The sequence below is a fragment of the Ceratotherium simum genome, chromosome 32 (assembly GCF_057802395.1).
Source record: "Ceratotherium simum simum isolate JZ-2026a chromosome 32, ASM5780239v1, whole genome shotgun sequence".
Lineage (NCBI taxonomy): Eukaryota > Metazoa > Chordata > Mammalia > Perissodactyla > Rhinocerotidae > Ceratotherium > Ceratotherium simum.
Genome location: NC_141931.1, coordinates 20,979,294 through 21,001,254, shown reverse-complemented (window position 1 = coordinate 21,001,254; position 21,961 = coordinate 20,979,294). Strand labels below are relative to the sequence as shown.

At 42.0% G+C, this 21,961-nt stretch overlaps 1 protein-coding gene across 1 annotated transcript in view; it reads left to right on the top strand.

The window, feature by feature from the left end:
- The first annotated feature begins 1,361 nt into the window (after window positions 1-1,361).
- MCM10 (minichromosome maintenance 10 replication initiation factor) overlaps window positions 1,362-21,961 on the top strand; it is a 39,559-nt gene continuing 18,959 nt past the window's right edge. The window contains exons 1-10 of the mRNA XM_004425361.3: window positions 1,362-1,417; window positions 3,326-3,424; window positions 8,212-8,553; window positions 9,352-9,456; window positions 9,603-9,740; window positions 11,436-11,607; window positions 13,769-13,934; window positions 16,371-16,538; window positions 17,791-17,907; window positions 20,560-20,759. Coding sequence (XP_004425418.1) covers window positions 3,418-3,424; window positions 8,212-8,553; window positions 9,352-9,456; window positions 9,603-9,740; window positions 11,436-11,607; window positions 13,769-13,934; window positions 16,371-16,538; window positions 17,791-17,907; window positions 20,560-20,759 — 1,415 coding nt within the window. The 5' untranslated portion in view covers window positions 1,362-1,417; window positions 3,326-3,417. The remainder of the gene's footprint in view (window positions 1,418-3,325; window positions 3,425-8,211; window positions 8,554-9,351; window positions 9,457-9,602; window positions 9,741-11,435; window positions 11,608-13,768; window positions 13,935-16,370; window positions 16,539-17,790; window positions 17,908-20,559; window positions 20,760-21,961) is intronic.

The following is a 21,961-nucleotide window of genomic DNA, read 5'->3' as shown; positions in this document are numbered from 1 at the left end:
ACTTCAGAATAAGAATCAGAATTGGTTCAGGAATGTTGGCATGATGGCTAAGAATAAATCCATGATGAACTTTTACAATTCCATGTGATGCATTTAAAATCCTTTCTTCAGTTTGATTACTATAGTTCCTCTGTTACCGTGAATTTTTCAACACTAGCCACTCTTAAACGTGGTATTGTTCCTATTTCTGGGTCAATATAATAGGTCCAGATAACAGGGCTAAGCTCATAAATGGAGCATTAATACTTGATTAGGACATACAAAAAAAAAATCAATGTAGATGGCATCAGGACTGTTTTATTTTCCAGTCATCCTAAAGCTGATTTTAATGTTTCTGAAAATGAAGGTAAACACAGTGGACAGAGATATCATCTTATATGAAATGCATTATCAGTGGGAGAATGCAGTGCCTAAATAGTCTGAGAAAGGGAAAAAAAAAGACTAAAAATGGTCATTTGGTCCATCAAAAACTGTTCTGCTTTGAATTCTCTGAAGTTCTGTAGAAGCTACATATTATTCTGCATTTAGAAACTGTGTTCTTTGAATTATGTACAAACACTATTTTTAGACCGTAAATATTTAAGTCTGAATTTTACTAAAACATATTCTGTGAAAAATCTGGTCTCCCGATAAGTTATTCTCAGCTCTGACGCCAGTTACAGTTCTCCAAGTCTACGGACCACGAATTCCTCGGAAACAGTGGTTTCTACTGTGTCAAATGCTGCCATCCAGCGTCTCCTTCGCATCTTACAGATGGTGAAGCGGAATCCCAACGGGATGTTCCTTCTCCAAGGTCAGGCGGAGTTAATAGTCGACCAGATTGTTGTTTGTTTTTGAGTCCAGTCATCTCAATTGGACACAAGGTTGTGAAACAGCCAACTAAGTGAAACAATCAACCGGCTTGTTGGGACTTCTCCACGATCAGTCCCCCACAGGACATCTCGGGGGGCAGGAGTACGTTTGGAACGGGCTCCATGGTTTCTGCGTACACGTGCGGGCTTCTCCGCGTCCAGCGTTACCGTCCACCTCACTGAAAGAGAACAGGAGGCTCGCAAGGATCGGATGACACACTCCGTCCCGGAAAGTGTCAGGAACTGAGTTCGGACCTCCTGTGAAAATGTCACACAGGAAGTCTTCCCGGCGCTGGCCGGGGGCTCCGGAATACTCTTATCTAAAGGAGCCCGCGGCAGCAACGACCGGAAGTTCCCTTGCCCCCAAGAAAGAGGGCGCCGGTCACGGGAGCCAATCAGCTTGCTCTACGCAAGGAGCGCGCGTCGCGCTCACTAGTAGGTCTTCCACTCCGAGAGCTCTAACGTAGCCAATCAGCGCCGGCCCCACGTCTGACGTCAGACGCGGGGATGGGTCAAGTTGGAATTTTGGCGGGTCTGGCTGGAGAGGAGAGTTGGCGCGGAGTCAGGTAAGAAGTGGGGCCTGGGTGTGGGGTGGCCTTCGGGTCGCGGGGGGAGAGGGGCTGCCACGCGTGTCTGCCGGCGAGTTTAGAGAGCTCCGAGGACGGGGGCGCTGAGGTGGGCGAGACCGGAATCGGGCTGCGGCGGGGGCGGCCTCGGGCGAACGGCCGGCCGGGGGGGCGCTGGGTGCGGGTGACCGGACGGTGCGGGGCTGGGGGCTGCGTGGCACTTCTGAAATGCATCGGGGAGGCGCCAGGCGTCGGGCTGTCTTCTATATGTAAGGGATCAGGTTTTTCTGTTTAAAAACAACCTTTTAAAACGCTTGCCTAGTGCATGCTGTTTGCACTTCTTTTACTCATTCATTCGTATTTTTTTTTAAAATTCATGATTTGCTAATAGTTTTCGAATACGTGCCATGTGCAGTGTTCCAAACACACATTACTTCTGCCCACTTGAAGCTTACAATCTAAAGAGGGTGACAGTTAACAGACAAGTACACGATAGTGGAAGGGGCAGTTTAGTCAGGAAAAGGGTGAAGTGGAGAGGATCAACGGGGTCTAGCCAGGCAGGGTGGACTGGAAGGCTCAAAAAAACTGATAGTTAAGCGGAGACTGAAGGATGAGAAGGAGCAGGGGAGAGCTTCCCAGACAAAGAACCTGAGGCCTGATAGCACTTGGGGTGTTCAAGAAGTTGAAAGCAGGCTAGTCTGGCTGGAGCATCCTTTGTGGGGAGGGTAGAGTTGGGCGGAGTGGACGCCTAGAAAAGATGAGGAAGTGGAAGCAGGCAAGGGGGAGTAGCCATTGCCTCGTAGGCTTTATAAATTTTGTTTTAAGGGCGATGGAAAATCATTAAAGAATTTTGATTAAGGGAATGCCACGGTCTGATTTATGTTCCTAAAAGATTACTAAGGAAAGAAAAGACTGTTGTGGCTGTCATAGGGAAGCTAGATTACGAAGAGACAGAGAGACCAATACAGGAAGCTAATACAGTATAGTCCAGTCAGAAGATTGATGGTGGCTTGGACTAGGCTTTTGGTAGTGAAGTTAGGGAAGTGGAAGGTTTGAGCAATATTTTGGAACTAGAACCCATAGCACTTATTGGATGGTCCTAGGTGTGAGGGTGAGGAAGAGTGCATGGGTTTATTAGGGGGGGAAAGGGTGGTTGGTTATAGAAATGAACAAGACAGTTTGCTCCTAATGCTAAAGAAGCTTACAATCCAGTAGAAGTTTACAATCCAATTTCCCAGTAGACAACACAGTGTGGGGCACATGATGGGTCCATGGAAATGTTTGTCGAATAAATAAAAAGAAAGTACCATAATTAATACCTTGACATTGGACTTATCAAGGTCACATATATTATAGAGCACATATATGTTAAATAATAGCCTGGAAAAACTTACACCTTCTGACAATTTTAAAAAATCATTTTAAATGAAAAAAGGAAAGTGCGCGGAATAATATGAATTTATCCTAATTAGCTATGCCAGCAAAGCTGCCTCTGAGCTTTGCTAACTAGTATTGAATAATCCTGATGCGGCTAAGGCTGCAGCTAAGTAGAACCGCGCACTAGGCTGCTAGGGATATTGTAGACATCAAATGTGTTACAATAAATAAAATGGGTTGTTAGCCCAAATATTTAGACCAGCCTCAATAATACCTGTTCCCAATTTGTCTCATCCATATAATCTAGTATCTTTGTACCTCAACCAAGTGTCTCTAACCATAGTTTGAAGACAAGAAAAATGGGACTGCTTCTGTACTAGGAGGGAGATGGTGTTGGCAGTGGGGGTGAGAAATGGTCAGATTCTGGATGAATTCTGAGGTTAGATCTCCTGAGATTTGTAAGATTCGGGATTTTGTTGGATATGCCATGTGAGAGAGAAAGAAGAATCGAGGGTGACTTTTCTAATGTAGATTTCACACAGCCAAGATTCTGCCTTACTGCCGTCTCCTGTGCACCTGGTCCTCCTTCCACGTTCTCCATCATCACTGCTCTCTTGACAGCAATGGATGGTAAGTCCTGGCAGTTTTCTCATTTCTCTTTGTATCATGGAAAACCACCTTTTTGTCCCTGGACTTGTTATTTATTCTACTTGCAAAGTAGTGAAAATAGCTACCCCACCCTCAAGTATTGTCTGAGTGGTTCACAAGAGATCTTGCTTCAGTCACTGAATGTTATTTGTTTTAATCAGGTGGGATGTCTCCTTCTGGCAGCAGTAATTATCTTGCGTAATAATGATAGTTGGCATATACTTAAAATGTGCAAAACCCTGCTCTTAGATCCTTATCTATTTTAAGTGATTTAATCTTCATAGTAACCGTATTTTGTAGACAGGAAAATAGATGTTTAGTAGCTTGTCACAGGTGAAACTGTCAGAGCAGGGATTTGAACCCAGGCAGTCTGACCTCAGAGTTCACATTTAGTATTGAAATCTGTCGAAGTGGTTTTAGTTTGGCTCTGACTTAAATTATTACAGTCCTGGGCCAGCCCTGTGGCTTAGTGGTTAAGTGCGCACGCTCCGCTGCTGACGGCCTGGGTTCGGATCCCGGGCGCGCACCGATGCGCTGCTTCTCCAGCCATGCTGAGGCCGCGTCCCACATACAGCAACTAGAAGGGTGCAGCTATGACACACAACTATCTACTGGGGCTTTGGGGGGGTGGGAAATACAGTCCTTTCTAATTTTGTTCATTTTGCAGAGATAAGCGCGAAATATTTACCAGTAAAGAGATGTTGCTCTAATTAGCAGAGCTTAGCCTGAGAGCAGCACAGAAATGATTGTGATGGCTGTGAAGAGACCCTAGCAAATAAAATGCATTATTTTTTTGGTGTATAATTGAGCTCATTGTCTGAAACTGAATTATTTTTTCAAAATTCAAGTCTATTACATTTTGCCCTTTAAAAAAAATTAGAACCAGATGTTGTTGAAATTCATCATGCTGTGATAATATGTGAAATTCATTGCATTTTTGGTGTAATGATAATTTCCTGTTTCCTAAAATCACTAAATTACCTACAGGGCAGTGCTTTAATATAAAGTATACCTATTTGCTATGAGATGGTCATGGAAATAAGTAGAGATTGGGTATGTGTTCTCTAAGAAATCATTGTATCTAATAAAATCTCATTTTGTTGGCATGGCTTCACAATTTGGTCCAATATAGATGAAATCAAAATATTTACTTGTGATAAGGATACACTGTTGAACAACATTCCTGCTTACATTCTGGTAGAGAGACCAAGATAATAACAAACAAATAGGTAGGAAAATATCAGATAGTTGGTAAGTTGGGAGACACTGGAATGAATTTGTATGCTGAGTGGAATGCTCCAGAAGGCAGGGAAGAGTGGGTGATGTGGGGGAGAGACAGCTGGTGATTGTAGGCTGAAGTCCTTGAGGAGCTAAGAGGAGTGGGATCCGGTGTATAAAATGGATTGGCCATAAGTGGGACTAGACACTTCATCCATCGTCATAGGAGGAAAGTAGAGAACGGATGTTCAGATTTGGTAGTGAAAGATGAGGAAGTCTGATTGCTTCTATTTTTTTTTTTCTATAAAACATGGGATAAGATCATCAGCTAAGGGAAAAGAGGGAGGACAGGGCATCAGAGGTTTGAGGAGAGACAGTGTGAAGTAGTTAGAGAAGAGGAAAGCAAATGTATTTGGGAAGTGTGGGGATTTTTAAGCAATACTGAATGCCTATTTCTTATTGTTGGGTACACATTTAAAGCTAAACCAGTCTGTATGGTGGCTTTTCTCCAGTAAAGTTCACCAGTTGGGGTGCAGGCATGGAGGTGGTGGCCTGTTGGGTTGAATTAGGGTTAAGATTTTGTCAGGTAACATGAGGGCATGAGAGAAGCAGGGGAGTTAAGAGTTGTTAGAAGGTAGTGATTATAATGATGGAACATGGAGCCAAAGTGAGGACATGAGGGATGGGGGATGAAGGATGGTAAAAATGTTGCAGGAGGATCGATGGTTGGACATTTTACTGAAGTGGTAGGATTGCTTGGTGGGAGTACTTGAGTGAGTGGGCTGAAAGGATAGGAGGTGGCGAAGATCTCAGAGGTAAGTTGTGCCTTTGCCGTGGTGACAAGGAATGACCTTGAGAGTCAGTAGCTAAGATGGGGGAGGTCAAGACCGTTGAAGGTGAGGAGGTCAAGAGACCGAGAGACCAAGATGTTGGCTGGGTCATCCTTCTGGGTGTTGAAGTGACTGAGGATGGTGATAGCAGCAGTAGAGATGGAAGGGGACAGGGAGGTGTCCAAAGGGAAACAGCAGATGACAGTGACCAGGAGGGCTTCTTGATGAAAGAAATCTGATGTCATGAACTGTGTCTTAAAGAGAGGTAAATGGTTCCAAAGTGACAGGGAGCAGAGAAGACATCAGGGCCCTGGAGTTGATCACCAGATGTTTATCGTGTACCGGACACTATTCTACCCTTTTCAGCCTGAGGTGTGGACGATTAGACAACGTCCACTTAAGGGGGTCGCAGGGGCAGCCAGATTTCTGTTGTAAGAGCTGCTGAGGAAATAGGGAAACTTGCTGGCAGTAGATTCTGGGTTTCAGAGAGAAGATCCCAGGGCTTTGGGAGCAAGGACGTGGGAAGATGACGTCAGCATACCATGGAGAAGACAGATGATTTTTGGTGGTGACTGAGGTAACCTGGGATGGGAGGCATCACAAGAGTAGCCCAGGTGCTCTCAGGAAAGAAGGTGGGTTCAAGGCCAGGAGTATGGAGCACTAGGCAGCATTTTTCACCTGGGCCTCCCAATGGTGTGGGCCAACACCTCTTCTTGGGGTGTGCTCTCTACAGCAGCTGGAAGTGAGAGGCAGAGCAGGGCCTTTTGGCTCCCTTGTGGGGTTATGACAGTCTCACCGGAGCACAGGGAGCCAGGCTGCCTCTTCTCTCTTGCTGCATCCTGCACTCTTGGGTCTTTGTGGACTAAGCAAGTCAAACTAGTCATTATGCAAACTCTGACCTTAAGCTTTAGACCCTTTCATCAGATTCTAGGCCTTGAGTTTGGCTATTGGCTCTTTTACTTATGGTCAGGGATTGTAGAGTGGTGGGAAGGATATTGATTTGCTGGTCTGGAGATCTCCATCCTAAACCAGGCTCCTGCGCTCACCTGTTTCACCAGGTGGCCCTGAACAGGCCCCTACCCTCTCTGGACTTCAGCCCCTGTCTTTCAAATGAGGGGGTGGTGGTGCATGCAATATCCTTAATGTCTTTGCTTTAAATGTCTCTAATTTTATAAAGGAATAATGCCCCAATAGAGGGGAAAAAAAAAAAAAAAAACGAGCACAGAAAATAAACAAACTAAGAGAGAAGAAATCCAACTGGCCAATAGACATAAGCAGTTCTTCACCTCACTAGTAATCCTGGACGTGCAAATCAGAACAATGAGCTGCCTTTTTATTTTTTTATTTTTTTTATTTTTATTTTTTTAAAGATTTTATTTATTTATTTTTTCCCCCCAAAGCCCCAGTAGATAGTTGTGTGTCATAGCTGCACATCCTTCTAGTTGCTGTATGTGGGACGCGGCCTCAGCATGGCCGGAGAAGCAGCGCGTCAGTGCGCGCCCGGGATCCGAACCCGGGTCGCCAGCAGTGGAGCGCGCTCACTTAACCACCAAGCCACCGGGCCGGCCCTGAGCTGCCTTTTTAAATCATCCATCAGATTGGCATGAAGTCTTAGGTGACATATCAGATATTGGTAAGGTGGTTGGGAGAAATGAAGCTTGCGTAAAATGCTAGTGAGAGTACAACCATTTGGAGAATAATTTGGCAGTATCTAGTAAAATTGGAAAATGTGCATACCCAACAATCCCTCAATTCCACTTCTGATATGTATTCCCAAGAAGCTCTCATACATGTACAAGAAGATGTACACATGATTACAGCATAGTTTGTAGTGGGAAAAAATTGGAAATAGCCCATATGTCCTTTACTGGAAAATGGATTAATAAAATGTGATACAATCTTACTGTGGAATGCTATACAGCAATTGAAAGAAGTAAACTAGAACTATATGTTTTGATTTAGCTTAATCGTATATGCAATGTCAAGTGAAAACAGATTGCAGAGTAATACATGTAGTGTGACGTGCAGTGTGTTGATTGTGAATACCTATGTATTTATGTAAAAAGTATGAAAAATGGACTGGAAGGATAAACCAAAATTATTATAGTGATTGCAGTGGGGTCTGGAGGCAGTAGTAAGGAGTTGGAATAAGATTTGGCGTGATAAACTTTTTAAACCTTTTTTAAAAACCTTTTGGAAACTATTTGACGTAAAGGCCAAAAGCAAACATGACAAAAGGTTAGCGATGGGTAATTCTGGCTGACGAGAGATGAATACTTTTTTATATAATTCTTTGTACCTTTCTATATTTTTAAAAAATTTTCTCAAACAATTAAAAAGTAGAGGAATATATACATCCAGGACCTAAATGTATGTTTAGTGTGGTTTTCGATTATTCCCTTGTGGTTGAATTTCTTGAGGGTTGGTATGCAGGAAGTTGTCTCGTTAGCTCAGGTAACACAAGTAAAGATCTAGCCCAGTGTCTGGCCCACTGTAGGCACTAAGCAGGTATCAACCCCTTCTTCCTTAGCCCAGTGCCTTCCCAGTGCACTTGGGAAGAGGGAAGGAGAGACAAGAACCATTATACCAAGCAAAATGGTGAATCTGCAGAGTCATTTTAACTGCCTTATTAATGTTGACTATTTTAATTAACTATGCTTGTCATCAGCGGTTTCTCTTAGGTTGGCTTACTTTTTATCCTTTTTCTTCTTTTTCTCCTAGGGGAGGAGGATGATTTGTCTCTGCTGACCGCGCTGCTGGAGGAGAATGAGTCAGCCTTGGATTGTAATTCAGAAGAGAGTCACCCCTTGACTCGGGAAGATGGCAAACCTGATGAATTTGATGAGCTCTTTGATGCTGATGGTGATGGGGAATCTTACACAGAGGAGGCTGTTGATGGAGAAGTGGAGACGACTGAAGACCAAAAGGAAAATTTGGCCACTCTCTTTGGAGATATGGGGGACTTAACAGATGAAGAAGAAGTTCCTACATTGCAATCAACTAAAAACAGAGTCCTCCCTACTCCTGCTCTCAGTCGAGGGAAAACCAATCAAGAGTTGCAAGGTGCCTAACTACGTGCTTTCTCTAATTTCTTTTTGATAGACTAGATGAAGACTACCAATCTAACAGTTTTCATCAAAATAGCTGCTGCTTTGAAGGTGGAGATAAATGACTTTGCAAAAAAAATTGTATGAGTTAGTAGATCAAACATTTAAGACCAGCATTTCAGCATCAAAGGCCTCCTTATATCAGTGTCAGCCAGCTATAATTGACCCTTCACAGAATGGCTCTAACACTTTTCATGCTTATTACAGAAAAATATTACTTTGGGATTTATATGCATATGGAGCCAGGGACGAGACTACAGAGCTGCTACGCATTCTGTTTGAGCAGGAGACCATTCCTGAACAGAAACTTGGAGGAGTGCCCCTGTCTTATTCCTGGCATCTTCTCATATATATTTTTAAATTGCAATAAAATTCAGTGGTTGGCTGTTTCTTCTAATACAGGAGCCAGCATTTATTGTATTAATTGTGATACTCAATTTATGAAATAAATATAATCATTTCTTGACTCCTAAAAACTTGTTAACTGAGGGTATGTATCTTTGATATCCCTTAGTAGTACAAATTCATAACTAGCTTAGGTATTAGAGGTTTGATTACTGGAAATATAGTCTGTTTCTCTCAGGGGACCTCTTTGAAATGCAAAAGTTAATCATGAGTTCTTGGTGTGGGGTTATATGGTGGGTCTCCAGGTTTTAGGGGTGATGGGTGGACACCAAAAATAATTGCAGCACTTTCTTTGTGTATAATATTCCCTCTGGTCTGGTTCCTAAATCAGGATATTTTTCTTTCCTAGATGAATTAACGAAGTTGCAAGAGCAGATGAAGTCCTTAGAAGAACAGCTAAGAGTAGCGACCCTTAAACAGCCTGCAAGTCCAGCTGTTCTGCATAAATCACCTGGTAATAAGACTATAATTCTAGGAATAGTATGCGTTTCTGTTATTAAGAAATTACAACATTACTTCTGTATCCAAGTCCTGCCAAAACAGCTTTTGAAGCCCTTTCTAAATTTCCTTTGCTAATTTCTTTTACTTTTAATCGATTAGATAAGTCTCCACGTCCCCCTCTTAAGGAGAAGAAGATTCAGAGAATTCAGGAGTCCACGTGCTTTTCTGAAGAGCTTGATATCCCTGCTCCACCAAAAACCAAGCGGGTGGCTCGGACACCAAAGGTTTCATCTGCAGGTGTGGTACTCGAGGGCTCACTGGCTTCTCACTTGTTCTGGCTCTGTTTAAAATACATTTTGGCACCGTTGTGTGTGTGTGTGTGTGTCTGTGTGTGCGTGCACGCACACGCTTTGGTCTGTTTTATCTGCCCTTTGAGAAAAGTAAGTTTCTTGGGAGTGGGAGCCATAGGCTGTATTTTGTACTTTTTCTCTACATCTTAAAGTGCTTAGAAAATCCTTAGGGAGAGGAGGTATTTACTAAATACTTGATGTGTTGAATATTTTTTTGGCTCTGTGGTCCTGCAGTTGACTTGACATGTAGTAAGTATAACTGCTGGATTGAATTCTCATGCTGGTAATCTAGAGATTTAATCTTCAGGCTTGTGTGGTCAAGGCACAGATGCCCTTATAAAGTGATCAAGTTGTCTTTTAAGCCAGGTTGTATTAAACCAGAGGGTCTATTCTTGAGAAAAGGTTTCTTTACCAGAGTATAGAATGGTACTCAAATAAAAGTCTTTCAGCACACACATACATATACACAAAATAAAATGAAAAAGATTTATAAGCCGTTTGTGTTGGTTTTGCCTCAGTTTGCCCAAGGGGATTATTCTTTGGAGGATCTAAGACAGAATGATCTGGAGATAACCTAGCTTAGAGTAGGCAGCATTTTATCGACTACTTGTGTTCAAACAGGCCCTTTTGAATAGCACTGGCATATGACACAATAGTAAAGAACAGCTGCGGCCCCTTGAGTGCTCATATTTATTTGACAACAAATCCTATATTCAGTGTGTTCATTTATGAATAGTATCCATTCCCTTAGGGCCTTTGGCATTAGAAGTATTTCGTTAGGCAGTGTCCAAAGTTGGTTTTGAGAGAGTGGGGCACGGGCGTGGTTTCTAGAGATTCTAAAGTTCTAGGGTTGCTCTGGCCCCTAGCTGGAGAGCGATGATCCAAAGTCCCTTTGAGAGTAAACAATGTACTCTTATTTAAGAGAGAGTGATATTTTATTAAGGAAAATACCCAAGCTTTCTGACCTTCAGGAACATTATCAAATGCTTCTAAAATATGAAAAATAACCACATCAGGTATATTTAATGCAAGCAACAGTCAGTAGAATCCCCTACCTAATTCCACCCACCCCACAAATAAAATGAAATGGAATGAAATGAGATGAAACAAGAAAAGAAAGGGAGCTAACTTTGGATTTTCTTCAGGTAGAATTTGATCTGTACACAAATCTCCACTAATTATTGATTCCCGAAGGGGCTCTTACTCCTTTATGGGATCTACCACAGTGCTTCGTGTATGGTAAATACTCAATAAATGTCATCGCACAGAGGAACGGTGTTTTAGAGCTGCACTGTCTACAGCAGCCACTAGCCACAGGCAGCTATTTAAATTTAAATTTGATTAAATTAGGTGGCTGTTTCCTTAGAAACACAAGTGAATTTAAATGATCAACAGCCACATGTGGCTAATGGCTACCATATTGGACAGTATTGGTGTAAAACATTTCCATCATTGTAGAAAGTTCTTGTGGACTGCACTGCAGAGATATTGAGGGTAGTACAAAAATGGTCTTATGGGCTTCCTTTGTTCTCTCAAGATTTGGTTATTGCATGTGTTGATTAAAAAAGAAACAATTCTGTGAGAACAAATTTTATAGTTTGTGTGGTTTTCTTTTCACTTAATTTCTTTGTTAATTTTCTAGAGCCCAAAAGCTCATATTCGAAGATGACAAGTGCACCCTCCCAACCACTCCGAACAACTCCTGGGAACAAGCCTAGTGGGATGACTAGAGATCAGAGTGCAGGCCCTCCCAGGAGTTCTGGGGAAACGGCTCAGACGGTCTCCGTGGAAGCCTTCTCCGGCCTGAGGCTCAGGTCAGTAACTGTAACAGCCTTCTCACTGTGCTCATATGCCCCACTGGATGCCTCTTCCTCCTTCCTGAGAACTGAGCCTTTTAGAAATAGTGTGTTTGTACAGCAGATCCACATAACACCAACAGCTCTTGAACGTGACAGAAGTTGGCAGTAAGACTAGCTATTAGCACTGGGTTTGACTCAGTACACTTGCATAGGAAATGTTTAAGGAAGACTTTTTCTTGTTTATATAATGAATAAAAGATAATGTATCTGTAAAAAGGAAATGGACAAATAATAGTATATCTAATCAGAAACTAACAGAAACAGTGATAGAGATTTTTTTTTTTTTGGTAAGGAAGATTGGCTCTGAGCTAACATCTGTTGCCAATCCTCCTCTTTTTGCTTGAGGAAGACTGGCCCTGAGCTAACATCTGTGCCAGTCTTCCTCTATTTTGTATGTGGGACGCCGCCACAGCATGGCTTGATGAGTGCTGTAGGTCTGTGCCTGAGATCCAAACCCGAGAACTCCGGGCCGCCAAAGCAGAGTGTGCCAAACTTACCCACTACGCCACTGGGCTGGCCCTGAGACTATTTTTAAATACACGAAGGTATATATAGTTTAACCAAGATAATAGCGTCTTGTAATGGATGTTGAGAAAAATAGCTGTGCTCTTTTTCTTCCTCATAACTTTTAAGGAAAATTTATATTCTTTGTTTCTGTTATGTGGAGAAATTAAGATACTCAGTTAAAATAAGAATAAATGCCAGGATCAGTTCAGTGAAAAGCCTGGACTTTCAAATCTTCTATGCTCTGTACCCCTACTCCATTGCACCTCCATTATTACATTATTATTTCTCTTGAAGCCCAGGGCCGAGCAGTAATCCTTACTCTGAGACCAGATTGCTTTTAGTACAGTCCATCTGAGTAGCCATGTGCAACCCTTCTAGAACACCTAAACCTTGTCAGTCTACACTAAACCTGCTGAGCTCTTAAACTGTATATTATTAAGCAGAGGGAGAACAAGTAGCTGCCAACATGCAGTAGAAGTGTATTGTGAGGCTCAGTACTCTCTGAAATTGAAAAAACTACTCAGTGTCTTAATTACGTGGGAGACAGAGTCTGAGGGATGGAGTACAGTAAAAGCTGTGCTTCTCACTGAGGAGGCTGCAGAGTTCTTTTTCCAGGTAAACATGCCCCTTCTGAGGTGATACTGCTCCAGCCAGTTCCTCTTGAAACTCCCTGTGGATAATGAAGGGTGTCGCTGGTGTGACTGTACTGCACCTGTGAATCGAGTGGAGGTAGACGAAGTGGAAACTACTCAACCAAGTCTTCAGAGGGGCCTACCAATTTAGGGGATTGGAGAACTGTCTGTCTCTTTATAATTGTTATACCTGGACTTCAGGCCCTAAAAATACTCCAAAGGATAGTAATCTGATAGTAACTTATTAACTCACGGAAATGAGGCAAAGAAAAGGATTTCTCCATCTACATCACTGTTTTTCTCCTGAATATTCTTTATTGTTCAGAGTCAGCTCTAGGACTTTCTATTCCAAAAGAGTTCTAAAATAGTGAAAAGGCATGTTTTTTTTCAGTTTTCTCTTGTTCTTGAATACATAACACGATCTAACATAACACAGGACAGATATTAATATTCTACTAGAGAAAAACAATTTGCAAATTCATGAGTTTTTGGTCAGTCATTAGGAACAAGAATATATTAATTGAAGCTAGATTCAAAGCCTTATTATTTATTATTATATGAAAATGCTGGCTTGAAAAAATCCAATTAGAAATACTAGAACCTGTGAAACTCTTGCAGAATTGATGAAATTTAAATATTTTATTTATTAGCATCAATTCATGATTTTATATTAAAGTCAAATTATTTTTAGGAGAATATTATAGCATTACTATAATTTATAAGAAATTTTTAAAACAGTGTGTGATCTTTCTTGTTTTCTATATAAGCTCCAGTTTTATATCCAAGGAAGCACTTTAAAAATCATCTTATTTTTTTTATCTGCTGTAAAAATGTGTGCTTTGTCTGTACTACATAACTAAGCCTCCTGGAGAACAGGTACTCTGTAGATTTCTGCCTGTAACACCCCTTCTAACCAGCCTAAGTGCCAGATAATCTCTTATTAGAATAATCTACTAATTGCTGTTTTCTTGACCCAGGCGGCCTCGAGTGTCCTCCACAGAAATGAACAAGAAAATGATTGGCCGAAAGCTGATCAGATTGTCTCAGCTCAAGGAAAAGATGTCAAGTGAGAAGCTGGAAGAAATAGACTGGGTGACATTTGGGGTTATATTGAAGAAAATCACTCCACAGAGTTCTAACAGTGTAAGCCATTTTATTGATTTCTTAGCTGCTTCATCACCATCTGATAGTGGGGGCTCGTGTTCTTGATTAGTTACCCAGAGCCCATCAGTATTTCATTTTGAAATATCAGCTAGTAAGTTCCCAAGTTGCCACACCATCACTGGGTTGGTATCTGAGGAAGGTATATGTAAAGAATGCCCTGCCTAGAGAAGATCTGGTTGTACAGGCTTCTTGGGCTTTTCATTGCGCAAATCATTCTTACTGCATTTCACTTGTCAGTGTTTTGGTGGCACCTGGGATTGCCCCTATGACACCATAATCCCTCATGTGGAGGAGAGGAGCAGGTCATCAAAGAGCCAGGGTTTGGGCCGCCCCGTGGCTTAGTGGTTAAGTGCGCGCGCTCCACTGCTTGTGCCCCGGGTTCGGATCCCGGGCGCGCACCAACGCATCCCACATACGGCAACTAGAAGGATGTGCAACTATGATGTACAACTATCTACTGGGGCTTTTGGGGGGGAAAAAAAGGAGGAGGATTGGCAATAGATGTTAGCGCAGAGCCAGTCTTCCTCAGCAAAAAGAGGAGGATTAGCACGGATGTTAGCTCAGGACTGATCTTCCTCACCAAAAAAAAAAAAAAAAAGCAACCTAAGGCCACATAACTAGTTAAAGGGAGAACAAGGCGTAGAAACCAAGTTTTCTGACTTGCCACACCACAAAGTAGTTTTCCCCTTATGCCTCAATCAACTGTGATTTTAAAACTCGTCAGATCTTTCCTAATATCCATCAAATTAAATATACCATACTGTGCTGGCACAGGCCAGCAGTTTCAGAACTTCTGCGACTGACCTCTTACATCTAGTAAGGATCTGGAAGGATCTGTGAACCCTGGCTCTTTTTTTTTTTTTTTTGAATTTTATTTATTTATTTTTTTCCCCAAAGCCCCAGTAGATAGTTGTATGTCATAGCTGCACATCCTTCTAGTTGCTGTATGTGGGATGCGGCCTCAGCATGGCCGGAGAAGTGGTGCATCGGTGCGCGCCCAGGATCCGAACCCGGGCCGCCAGCAGTGGAGCGCGTGCACTTAACTGCTAAGCCACGGGGCCGGCCCGGCCTTAGGTTGCTTTAAGGACCTCCATTTCCTTGTCTGTAAAATAAAGGAACTGGCTTTTGATTATATCAGAAGTCTCTCCCAGCTCTAAAATACCATTAATCATGCTTAGTACTGATTTCACTCTCCAATTTAGATCTTGACCAGTCTTAGATTTTTTTATGAGCCCTGACACCAGGAGTTGGGTTCTAGATTCTGAGTCCTGCTCTAGCCCTGTTACTGTCCAGGTGTATGTGAACAGTCTGGTTTTTACTCGGTTAAGTTCTAAATTGGGTCACAAGTGGTGATAGTGATGTTGAAATAATAGGTGTGAAATTTATCTGAACTCTTCCAAGAAAGGCCTTGTATAAATCCATGGAGGAATAATTATAACACTGAGTCCAGGTAACAGCTCACCAACACCTATAACCATACCAACTCTGGGTGCCTCTGTGAAATAGCTTGATTCAATATTATTCAAATTATTTTGTTTAAAAAAATCTGTAAAAGTGGAATTTGTTCATATTATAAGTGATCAGCATTTTGAGTTGCATTTCTTCAGCTATTTAATAATACTTGTGAAATTTTACAATTAAGCACAACCAGTTTTCTTTAAATGATGCTTTTGTTTTTCCTTCTAAGCTAAGCAAAGGTTTAGAAAGAGCTGCAACCTCCTTATTAATATTAATAATACAACTAATCAGTGATAAATAATAGATATACTAAATTCATATCAGTAAGTTATTAAATGGTAGTGCCACAGCTTTCTCTTTTCCTTTTGACATTGTGTGTGTGCACATGTGTCTGCATGCATGATTGTGTGTGTATGTGTGTGATTAGGAAGGCAATGGTATCCCACTGACGGTTTAGAGCTGAGAATTAGAGACTCTAGTAACAAGTTGGCTAATGGCTTGCCTTACTTCACTTTCATCTTTCATCTCTAAAATGAGAAGGGTAAACTAAAGCCTAGAGAAAGTATAACAGACATTCTGATGATTATATATTCAGGATGGATTATACTTCTGTGTTTTTTCACCATGGAACACTTGAACCATAAATGGAGACGGTGTAACCCATTGTGCAAATTTTATTAAAAATAAGAATAGGGGCCAGCCCCATGGCGTAGCAGTGAAGTGCGCGCGCTCCGCTTTGGCGGCCTGGGGTTTGTAGCTTCAGATCCCGGACACACACTGATGCACTGCTCGTCAAGCCATGCTGTGGCGGCGTCCCGTATAAAGTACAGGAAGATGGGCATGGATGTTAGCCCAGAGCCAATCTTCCTAAGCAAAAAGAGGAGGATTGTCATCAGATGTTAGCTCAGGGCTAATCTTCCTTACAAAAATAAATAAATAAATAAATATTTGTTACAGGGAAAAACATTTAGCATCTGGCGACTGAATGATCTTCGTGACCTGACCCGGTATGTGTCGTTGTTCTTGTTTGGAGAAGTTCACAAAGAACTCTGGAAGACTGAGCAGGGTACCGTCATAGGGCTGCTCAATGCTAACCCTATGAAGCCCAAGGATGGTTCGGAGGAGGTAAGAATCTGTTCCCATGATTTTCTTTTTGGTCTTTATAACTTAGCCAAGTTTTGTCAAAAACATTTGTATTGGTCTACCTCCAGGTAATAAGTCATGGTTTTATATTATTATATCTTCATTAATCTGGCTTTTTGTTTTTTTGTTCATTCCTTACTCACCAGTATTCTGAATTTCCACCTACTCTAAAGGGCTTTGTATCAACTTCTTTTATTATATCTTTTCAAATTAGTTCCAAGGTTCCTGGAGTTTTTTGAACTCTTACACTCAGGTCTCCTTAGATCTCTTTCACAAACTTCTGTGGTGGCCAAGGAGGCAAGGTTTGATAGCTGAGGGAACTTTGCTCCATTAGTTAGTGCAACCATAGCTGCCACTTGTGAATTTCCATTTTCAAGCTTAATTTTCATCTTCTCAAGCAGCATTAGAGTTTGGGTACCACCCACTGATTCTCTTGTAAATGCAAACCTAGCTACGGTGTGAATAGCAACAGACAATTTCTCCACCTGACCCATCAAGACAATTTCACTGTAATGTAGATAATTATTATCAGGAGGAGTGAGAGACAAAGTTATTTCATTCCTTGCTTTCACCAGAGATTGGAAACAAATCTTCATCTATTAGGAAAGAGTTTGGCTACAAGTAAACAGAAAAACTTCACTGCAGTTTCTTTTTAACAGTCAACAGTGGGGATTTGTTTTTCTTACATAACAAAAATCCAGATACAGGCAGTATGGTAATGTCAGGGTCAGGGTCTGTGAGTCGCTCAGCCTTTTCCTCTTGGTCACAAGATGGCTTTGAAGCTTTAGCCATCACATCTCCATTCAAGGCGGGAAGTGAGCCAGCCTCCTCTATCTACTTTTATCAGGAAAACAGAAGCTTTCCCAGCTGCCTTCCGTACTGACTCCTGCTTCAGTGCCATTGGCCAGAACGTAGTCACATGACCATCACTAGCTACAAGGAATGCTGGGAAAACTGGGAACAGAGTCCCTCACCTGAGGCTGAGCATTTGCCAGCCCAAATAAAATCAAGATTCTGCTAACAAAGATGTAGGAGAGAATGGATATTGGGTAGAGAACTAAATGTGTCTTCTACACCTCCCCTTTCTAAAACTGTCTTATAGAGCACTGGCTTCAAATTCCTGTAGCCTGATAAAGCCTTCTTAACTCACACCAACCATTCTTTTATCCATTCTTGCTGTTACAAGGCCATACCTTTGTCTGCTTTTAACTCCCACCCCACCTCTTTTCTACAGGTCTGCTTATCTATTGATCATCCTCAAAAAATCTTAATCATGGGTGAAGCTCTTGACCTGGGAACCTGTAAAGCAAAGAAGAAGAATGGAGAACCCTGTACACAGACTGTTAATTTGGTTAGTTCCAGCCTTGTTAGGGTGGTTTCTGCTAAAGAAAGGAACTATTAGGAATAAATTGTGGATACTTTAGCTGTAATGACCAATTTGGAACTGGATTTCCTACATAACGGGAAGAGTCAAAGTGAGGAAATTGAATATGTGGTTAATAATTGCCAGTTTAAGAAGCCAAGGGCGGGGAAGGATTTGACCTTTTAGGAAAGTGATCGTTTACTGCCACCTGACTAGGAGGTGATAAGGAAGACCGAATTTTAGTTTGCCCTCAATTTTTTGCAGTACTAGAGATCAAAGACTAATGCTGAGGGCCGGCCCCGTGGCTTGGTGGTTAAGTGTGCGCGCTCCGATGCTGGTGGCCCGGGGTTCGGATCCCGGGCATGCACCGAGGCACCACTTCTCTGTCCATCCTGAGGCCGAGTTCCACATACAGCAACTAGAAGGATGTGCAGCTATGACATACAACTATCTACTGGGGCTTTGGGGGGAAAAATAAATAAAAGACTAATGCTGAAATTCACTGAAAACCTTATTTTAGTTTATATTTTAACTCCATTATGCTTTTTCTTAGGGCTTTAAAAAAAAATAGCTTCATTGAGATATGATTCACATACCATACATTTCACCCTTTTAAAGTGTAGGATTCAGTAATTTTTAATATATTCACAGAGTTGTGCAACCATCACCACTATGTAATTTCAGAACATTTTCAGTACCCCTCAGAAAAACCCATAGCCATTAGCAGTCACTCCCCATTCCCTTCTCTTCCTAGCCCTTGGCAACCACTATTCTACTTTCTGTCTCTATAGATTTGCCTGTTCTGGACATTTTATATAATGGAATTGTACAACATGTGGCCTTTCTTTCACTTAGCATAATGTTTTTAAGATTCATCCATGTTGTAGCGTTTATCAGCACTTCATTCCTTTTTATGGTTCCATAATATTTCATTGTATGGATATAGCAAATTTTGTTTGTCCATTCATTAGTTGATGGACATTTGGGTCGTTTCCACATTTGGCTATTATGAATAATGCTGCCGTAAACATTAGTGTACAAGTTTTTGTGTGGATGTGTGTTTTTGGAGTAGAATTGATGGGTCGTATAGTAACTCTATATTTAGGCCTTGAGGAACTGCCAGACTGGTTTCCAAAGTGGCTTTTACATTCTCCCCAGCAGGATGTGAGAGTTCCAGTTTCTCGTCTGTTTTTTTTTTTTTTTTTTTTAAAGATTTTATTTATTTATTTTTCCCCCCAAAGCCCCAGTAGATAGTTGTGTGTCATAGCTGCACATCCTTCTAGTTGCTGTATGTGGGACGCGGCCTCAGCATGGCTGGAGAAGCAGCGCGTCGGTGCGAGCCCGGGATCCGAACCCAGGTCGCCAGCAGTGGAGCGCGCTCACTTAACCACCAAGCCACGGGGCCGGCCCTCTCGTCTGTTTTTGATTACCGCCATCCTAGTGGATGTGAAGTGGTAGTTCTTAGAGCTCCTTGAAAGGATTAAATGACAGGTTTTGGGTTCATCTCTTTTTATTTCCTGCGTTCCTGCCTAATAGATGAGCTAGTGAGCTGGAAATAGAAAGGAGGGAGGGAGTTGGAAAAAGAGGTCTCAGAGTAAAGTACTTGACAGGTCTCCACATAACAGCTGCATCATTAAAAATCCACTGTCCTCATTTCTAAGGGTTCACCCAATAGAACAGTAGTACGTAGTTTCTCTTTTTTCCTTTCGCTGAAGGGGTAGCATTTGTCCAAGAGTCAACCAGAGAAAGACAAAGCCTCACTAGAAACTGATTTTGTTTTATTTTTTATTTTTATTTTTATTTATTTATTTATTTATTTTTAATTTTATTTATTTATTTATTTTTCCCCAAAGCCCCAGTAGATAGTTGCATGCCACAGTTGCACAGCCTTCCAGTCGCTGCATGTGGGACTCAGCCCCAGCATGGCCGGAGAAGCAGCGCGTCGGTGCGCGCCCGGGATCCGAACCCGGGCCGCCAGCAGCGGAGTGCGCGCACTCAACCACCAAGCCACAGGGCCGGCCCTTGTTTTATTTTTTAAATTAACTTTTATTGAGGCAAAATTCACATATCGTACAATTAACCATTTTAAAATGTAACTTCAGTGATATTTAGTGTGTTCGCTCTGTTGTGCAACCACCAGCTGTCTCTAGTTTCAAAACCTTTTCATCACCCTGTAAGAACACCCTGTATCCATTCAGTAACCACTGCCCATCCTCCTTACCTTCATCCTCTGGGGACCTCTACTCTGCTTCCTGTATCTGTAGATTTGCCTGCTCTGGATATAGGAGATGAAAGGAGTCATACAATATGTGGCCTTTTGTGTCTGACTTCTTTCGCTTAGCATGTTTTTGAGGTTCATCCTAGAAGCTGATTTTATTTCTGTTGTAGAAAGAGGGCAAAGGCAGTCATAATATCACTTTTTCTTTCACCCGACTAGTGCTTTAAGAGGAATTTAAGGGAAGAACTTCTTTCCCTTAGTGGCGGCCTAGCTGCACTTTGGGAATGGTCTTGGAGGTCAGCAAGGAGGGCTCTGCATGCAGAATAGTGCCCTGCGTAGCCGGGAGAAAGGCACTGTGTCTGTTTACATTATTCTCTGGCCTGTCACCCTAATCCTGATGCAGCCGCTCTTCCTTTTTGCAGAACGACTGTGAGTACTGTCAGTATCACATCCAGGCCCAGTACAAGAAGCTCAGTGCCAGGCGGGCAGACCTGCAGTCCACCTTCTCCGGAGGGCGAATTCCAAAGAAGTTTGCCCGCAAAGGCATTAGCCTAAAAGAACGGCTGTGTCAGGACGGCTTTTACTATGGAGGGGTTTCTTCGGCATCTTACGCAGCCTCAATGTAAGACATGCTTGGGGCTTCTTTGGGACAAGGATCTCCTTGTCTTCTTAAAAAAAGTAAATGCAATGGTTGTGCTTTTCTGTAACGGTCCTAGAAGACTTTGTGTAGGTTTAATCTTTCATAACTCACTGCCGGGAACAAGGTAGATGAGGGCCTCTTTCATTTTCAGCCAGAGGGGAAAACACACAGAAGGGGAAGCAATTGAGTTGCATCATGGTGGTCTAACATTTCCTCTGTGGCTTCTAACATGAATAGTGCAGCTCTGTCAGGGCTGATTGTTTGGCCATTGAGAGTGGTAATCATAGCGTTGCCATTCTTTAAATCATTTCCCTCATGACTGTTAGAGTGAGGTTGCAGCCCTTGTGGAACCCACGTTTAATTCAGTGAATGCATATGCAGTACAGCCTCACGGGAGTGGATGCTGCTGAGGCAGGCATTCGTGTCCTGTCTTCCGGGGTCTCAGCCACTCCACAGAGTCCCTGAGGTAGGTGATTGATGGCCTTGTTACCGTGTTCCAGAAAGCACATCTGAGGACATGACAGGTGGGGACCTGGCACAAGGGAGCTACAGTTGGTCCAAGAACAAAACATAGGTTTTTTTCCCCAATCCAACAGAAATTTGGCAAGAGGACTCGCACTTCCTGCCTATTTTGTAATATCAAGCACATTTTTAAGATTTAAAATAATTTATGTATTTTTCCAAACTGCAGAAAGCAATACACATACATTATAAAAAGTATACACACACACACACACACACACACACACACAATTCAGCTAAAAGGAAACAATAAAAACCGTCTATAATCCCACCACCTAGAAAATTGTTAGTTCCTTGGTATATGCTTGTAGGTGGTTTGTTTTCCCCCATATGTATAGATTTTTAATAATATAAAATGAGATTATACTGTGCCCAGACTTTGCAACCTCTTTTTTTCCCACATAAAATAATGAATGTTTTCATTCACTTATGACATTATTTTTAGTGACCGCATAGTATTCTTTTGCATGGATCTGTGATTATTTAAACAATTCCCTGTGTTTAAACATTAATGATATTTCTAACTTTTAACAATAACCTAAATTTTTGCATAGGTCTTAATTATTTTAGGATAAATCCTACTTGATCAAAGCGTTGGCATATTTTTTATTTCCTTTGCCAAATTGCCCTTCAAGAATGACCTTCAAGCAAATTTGTAGGTT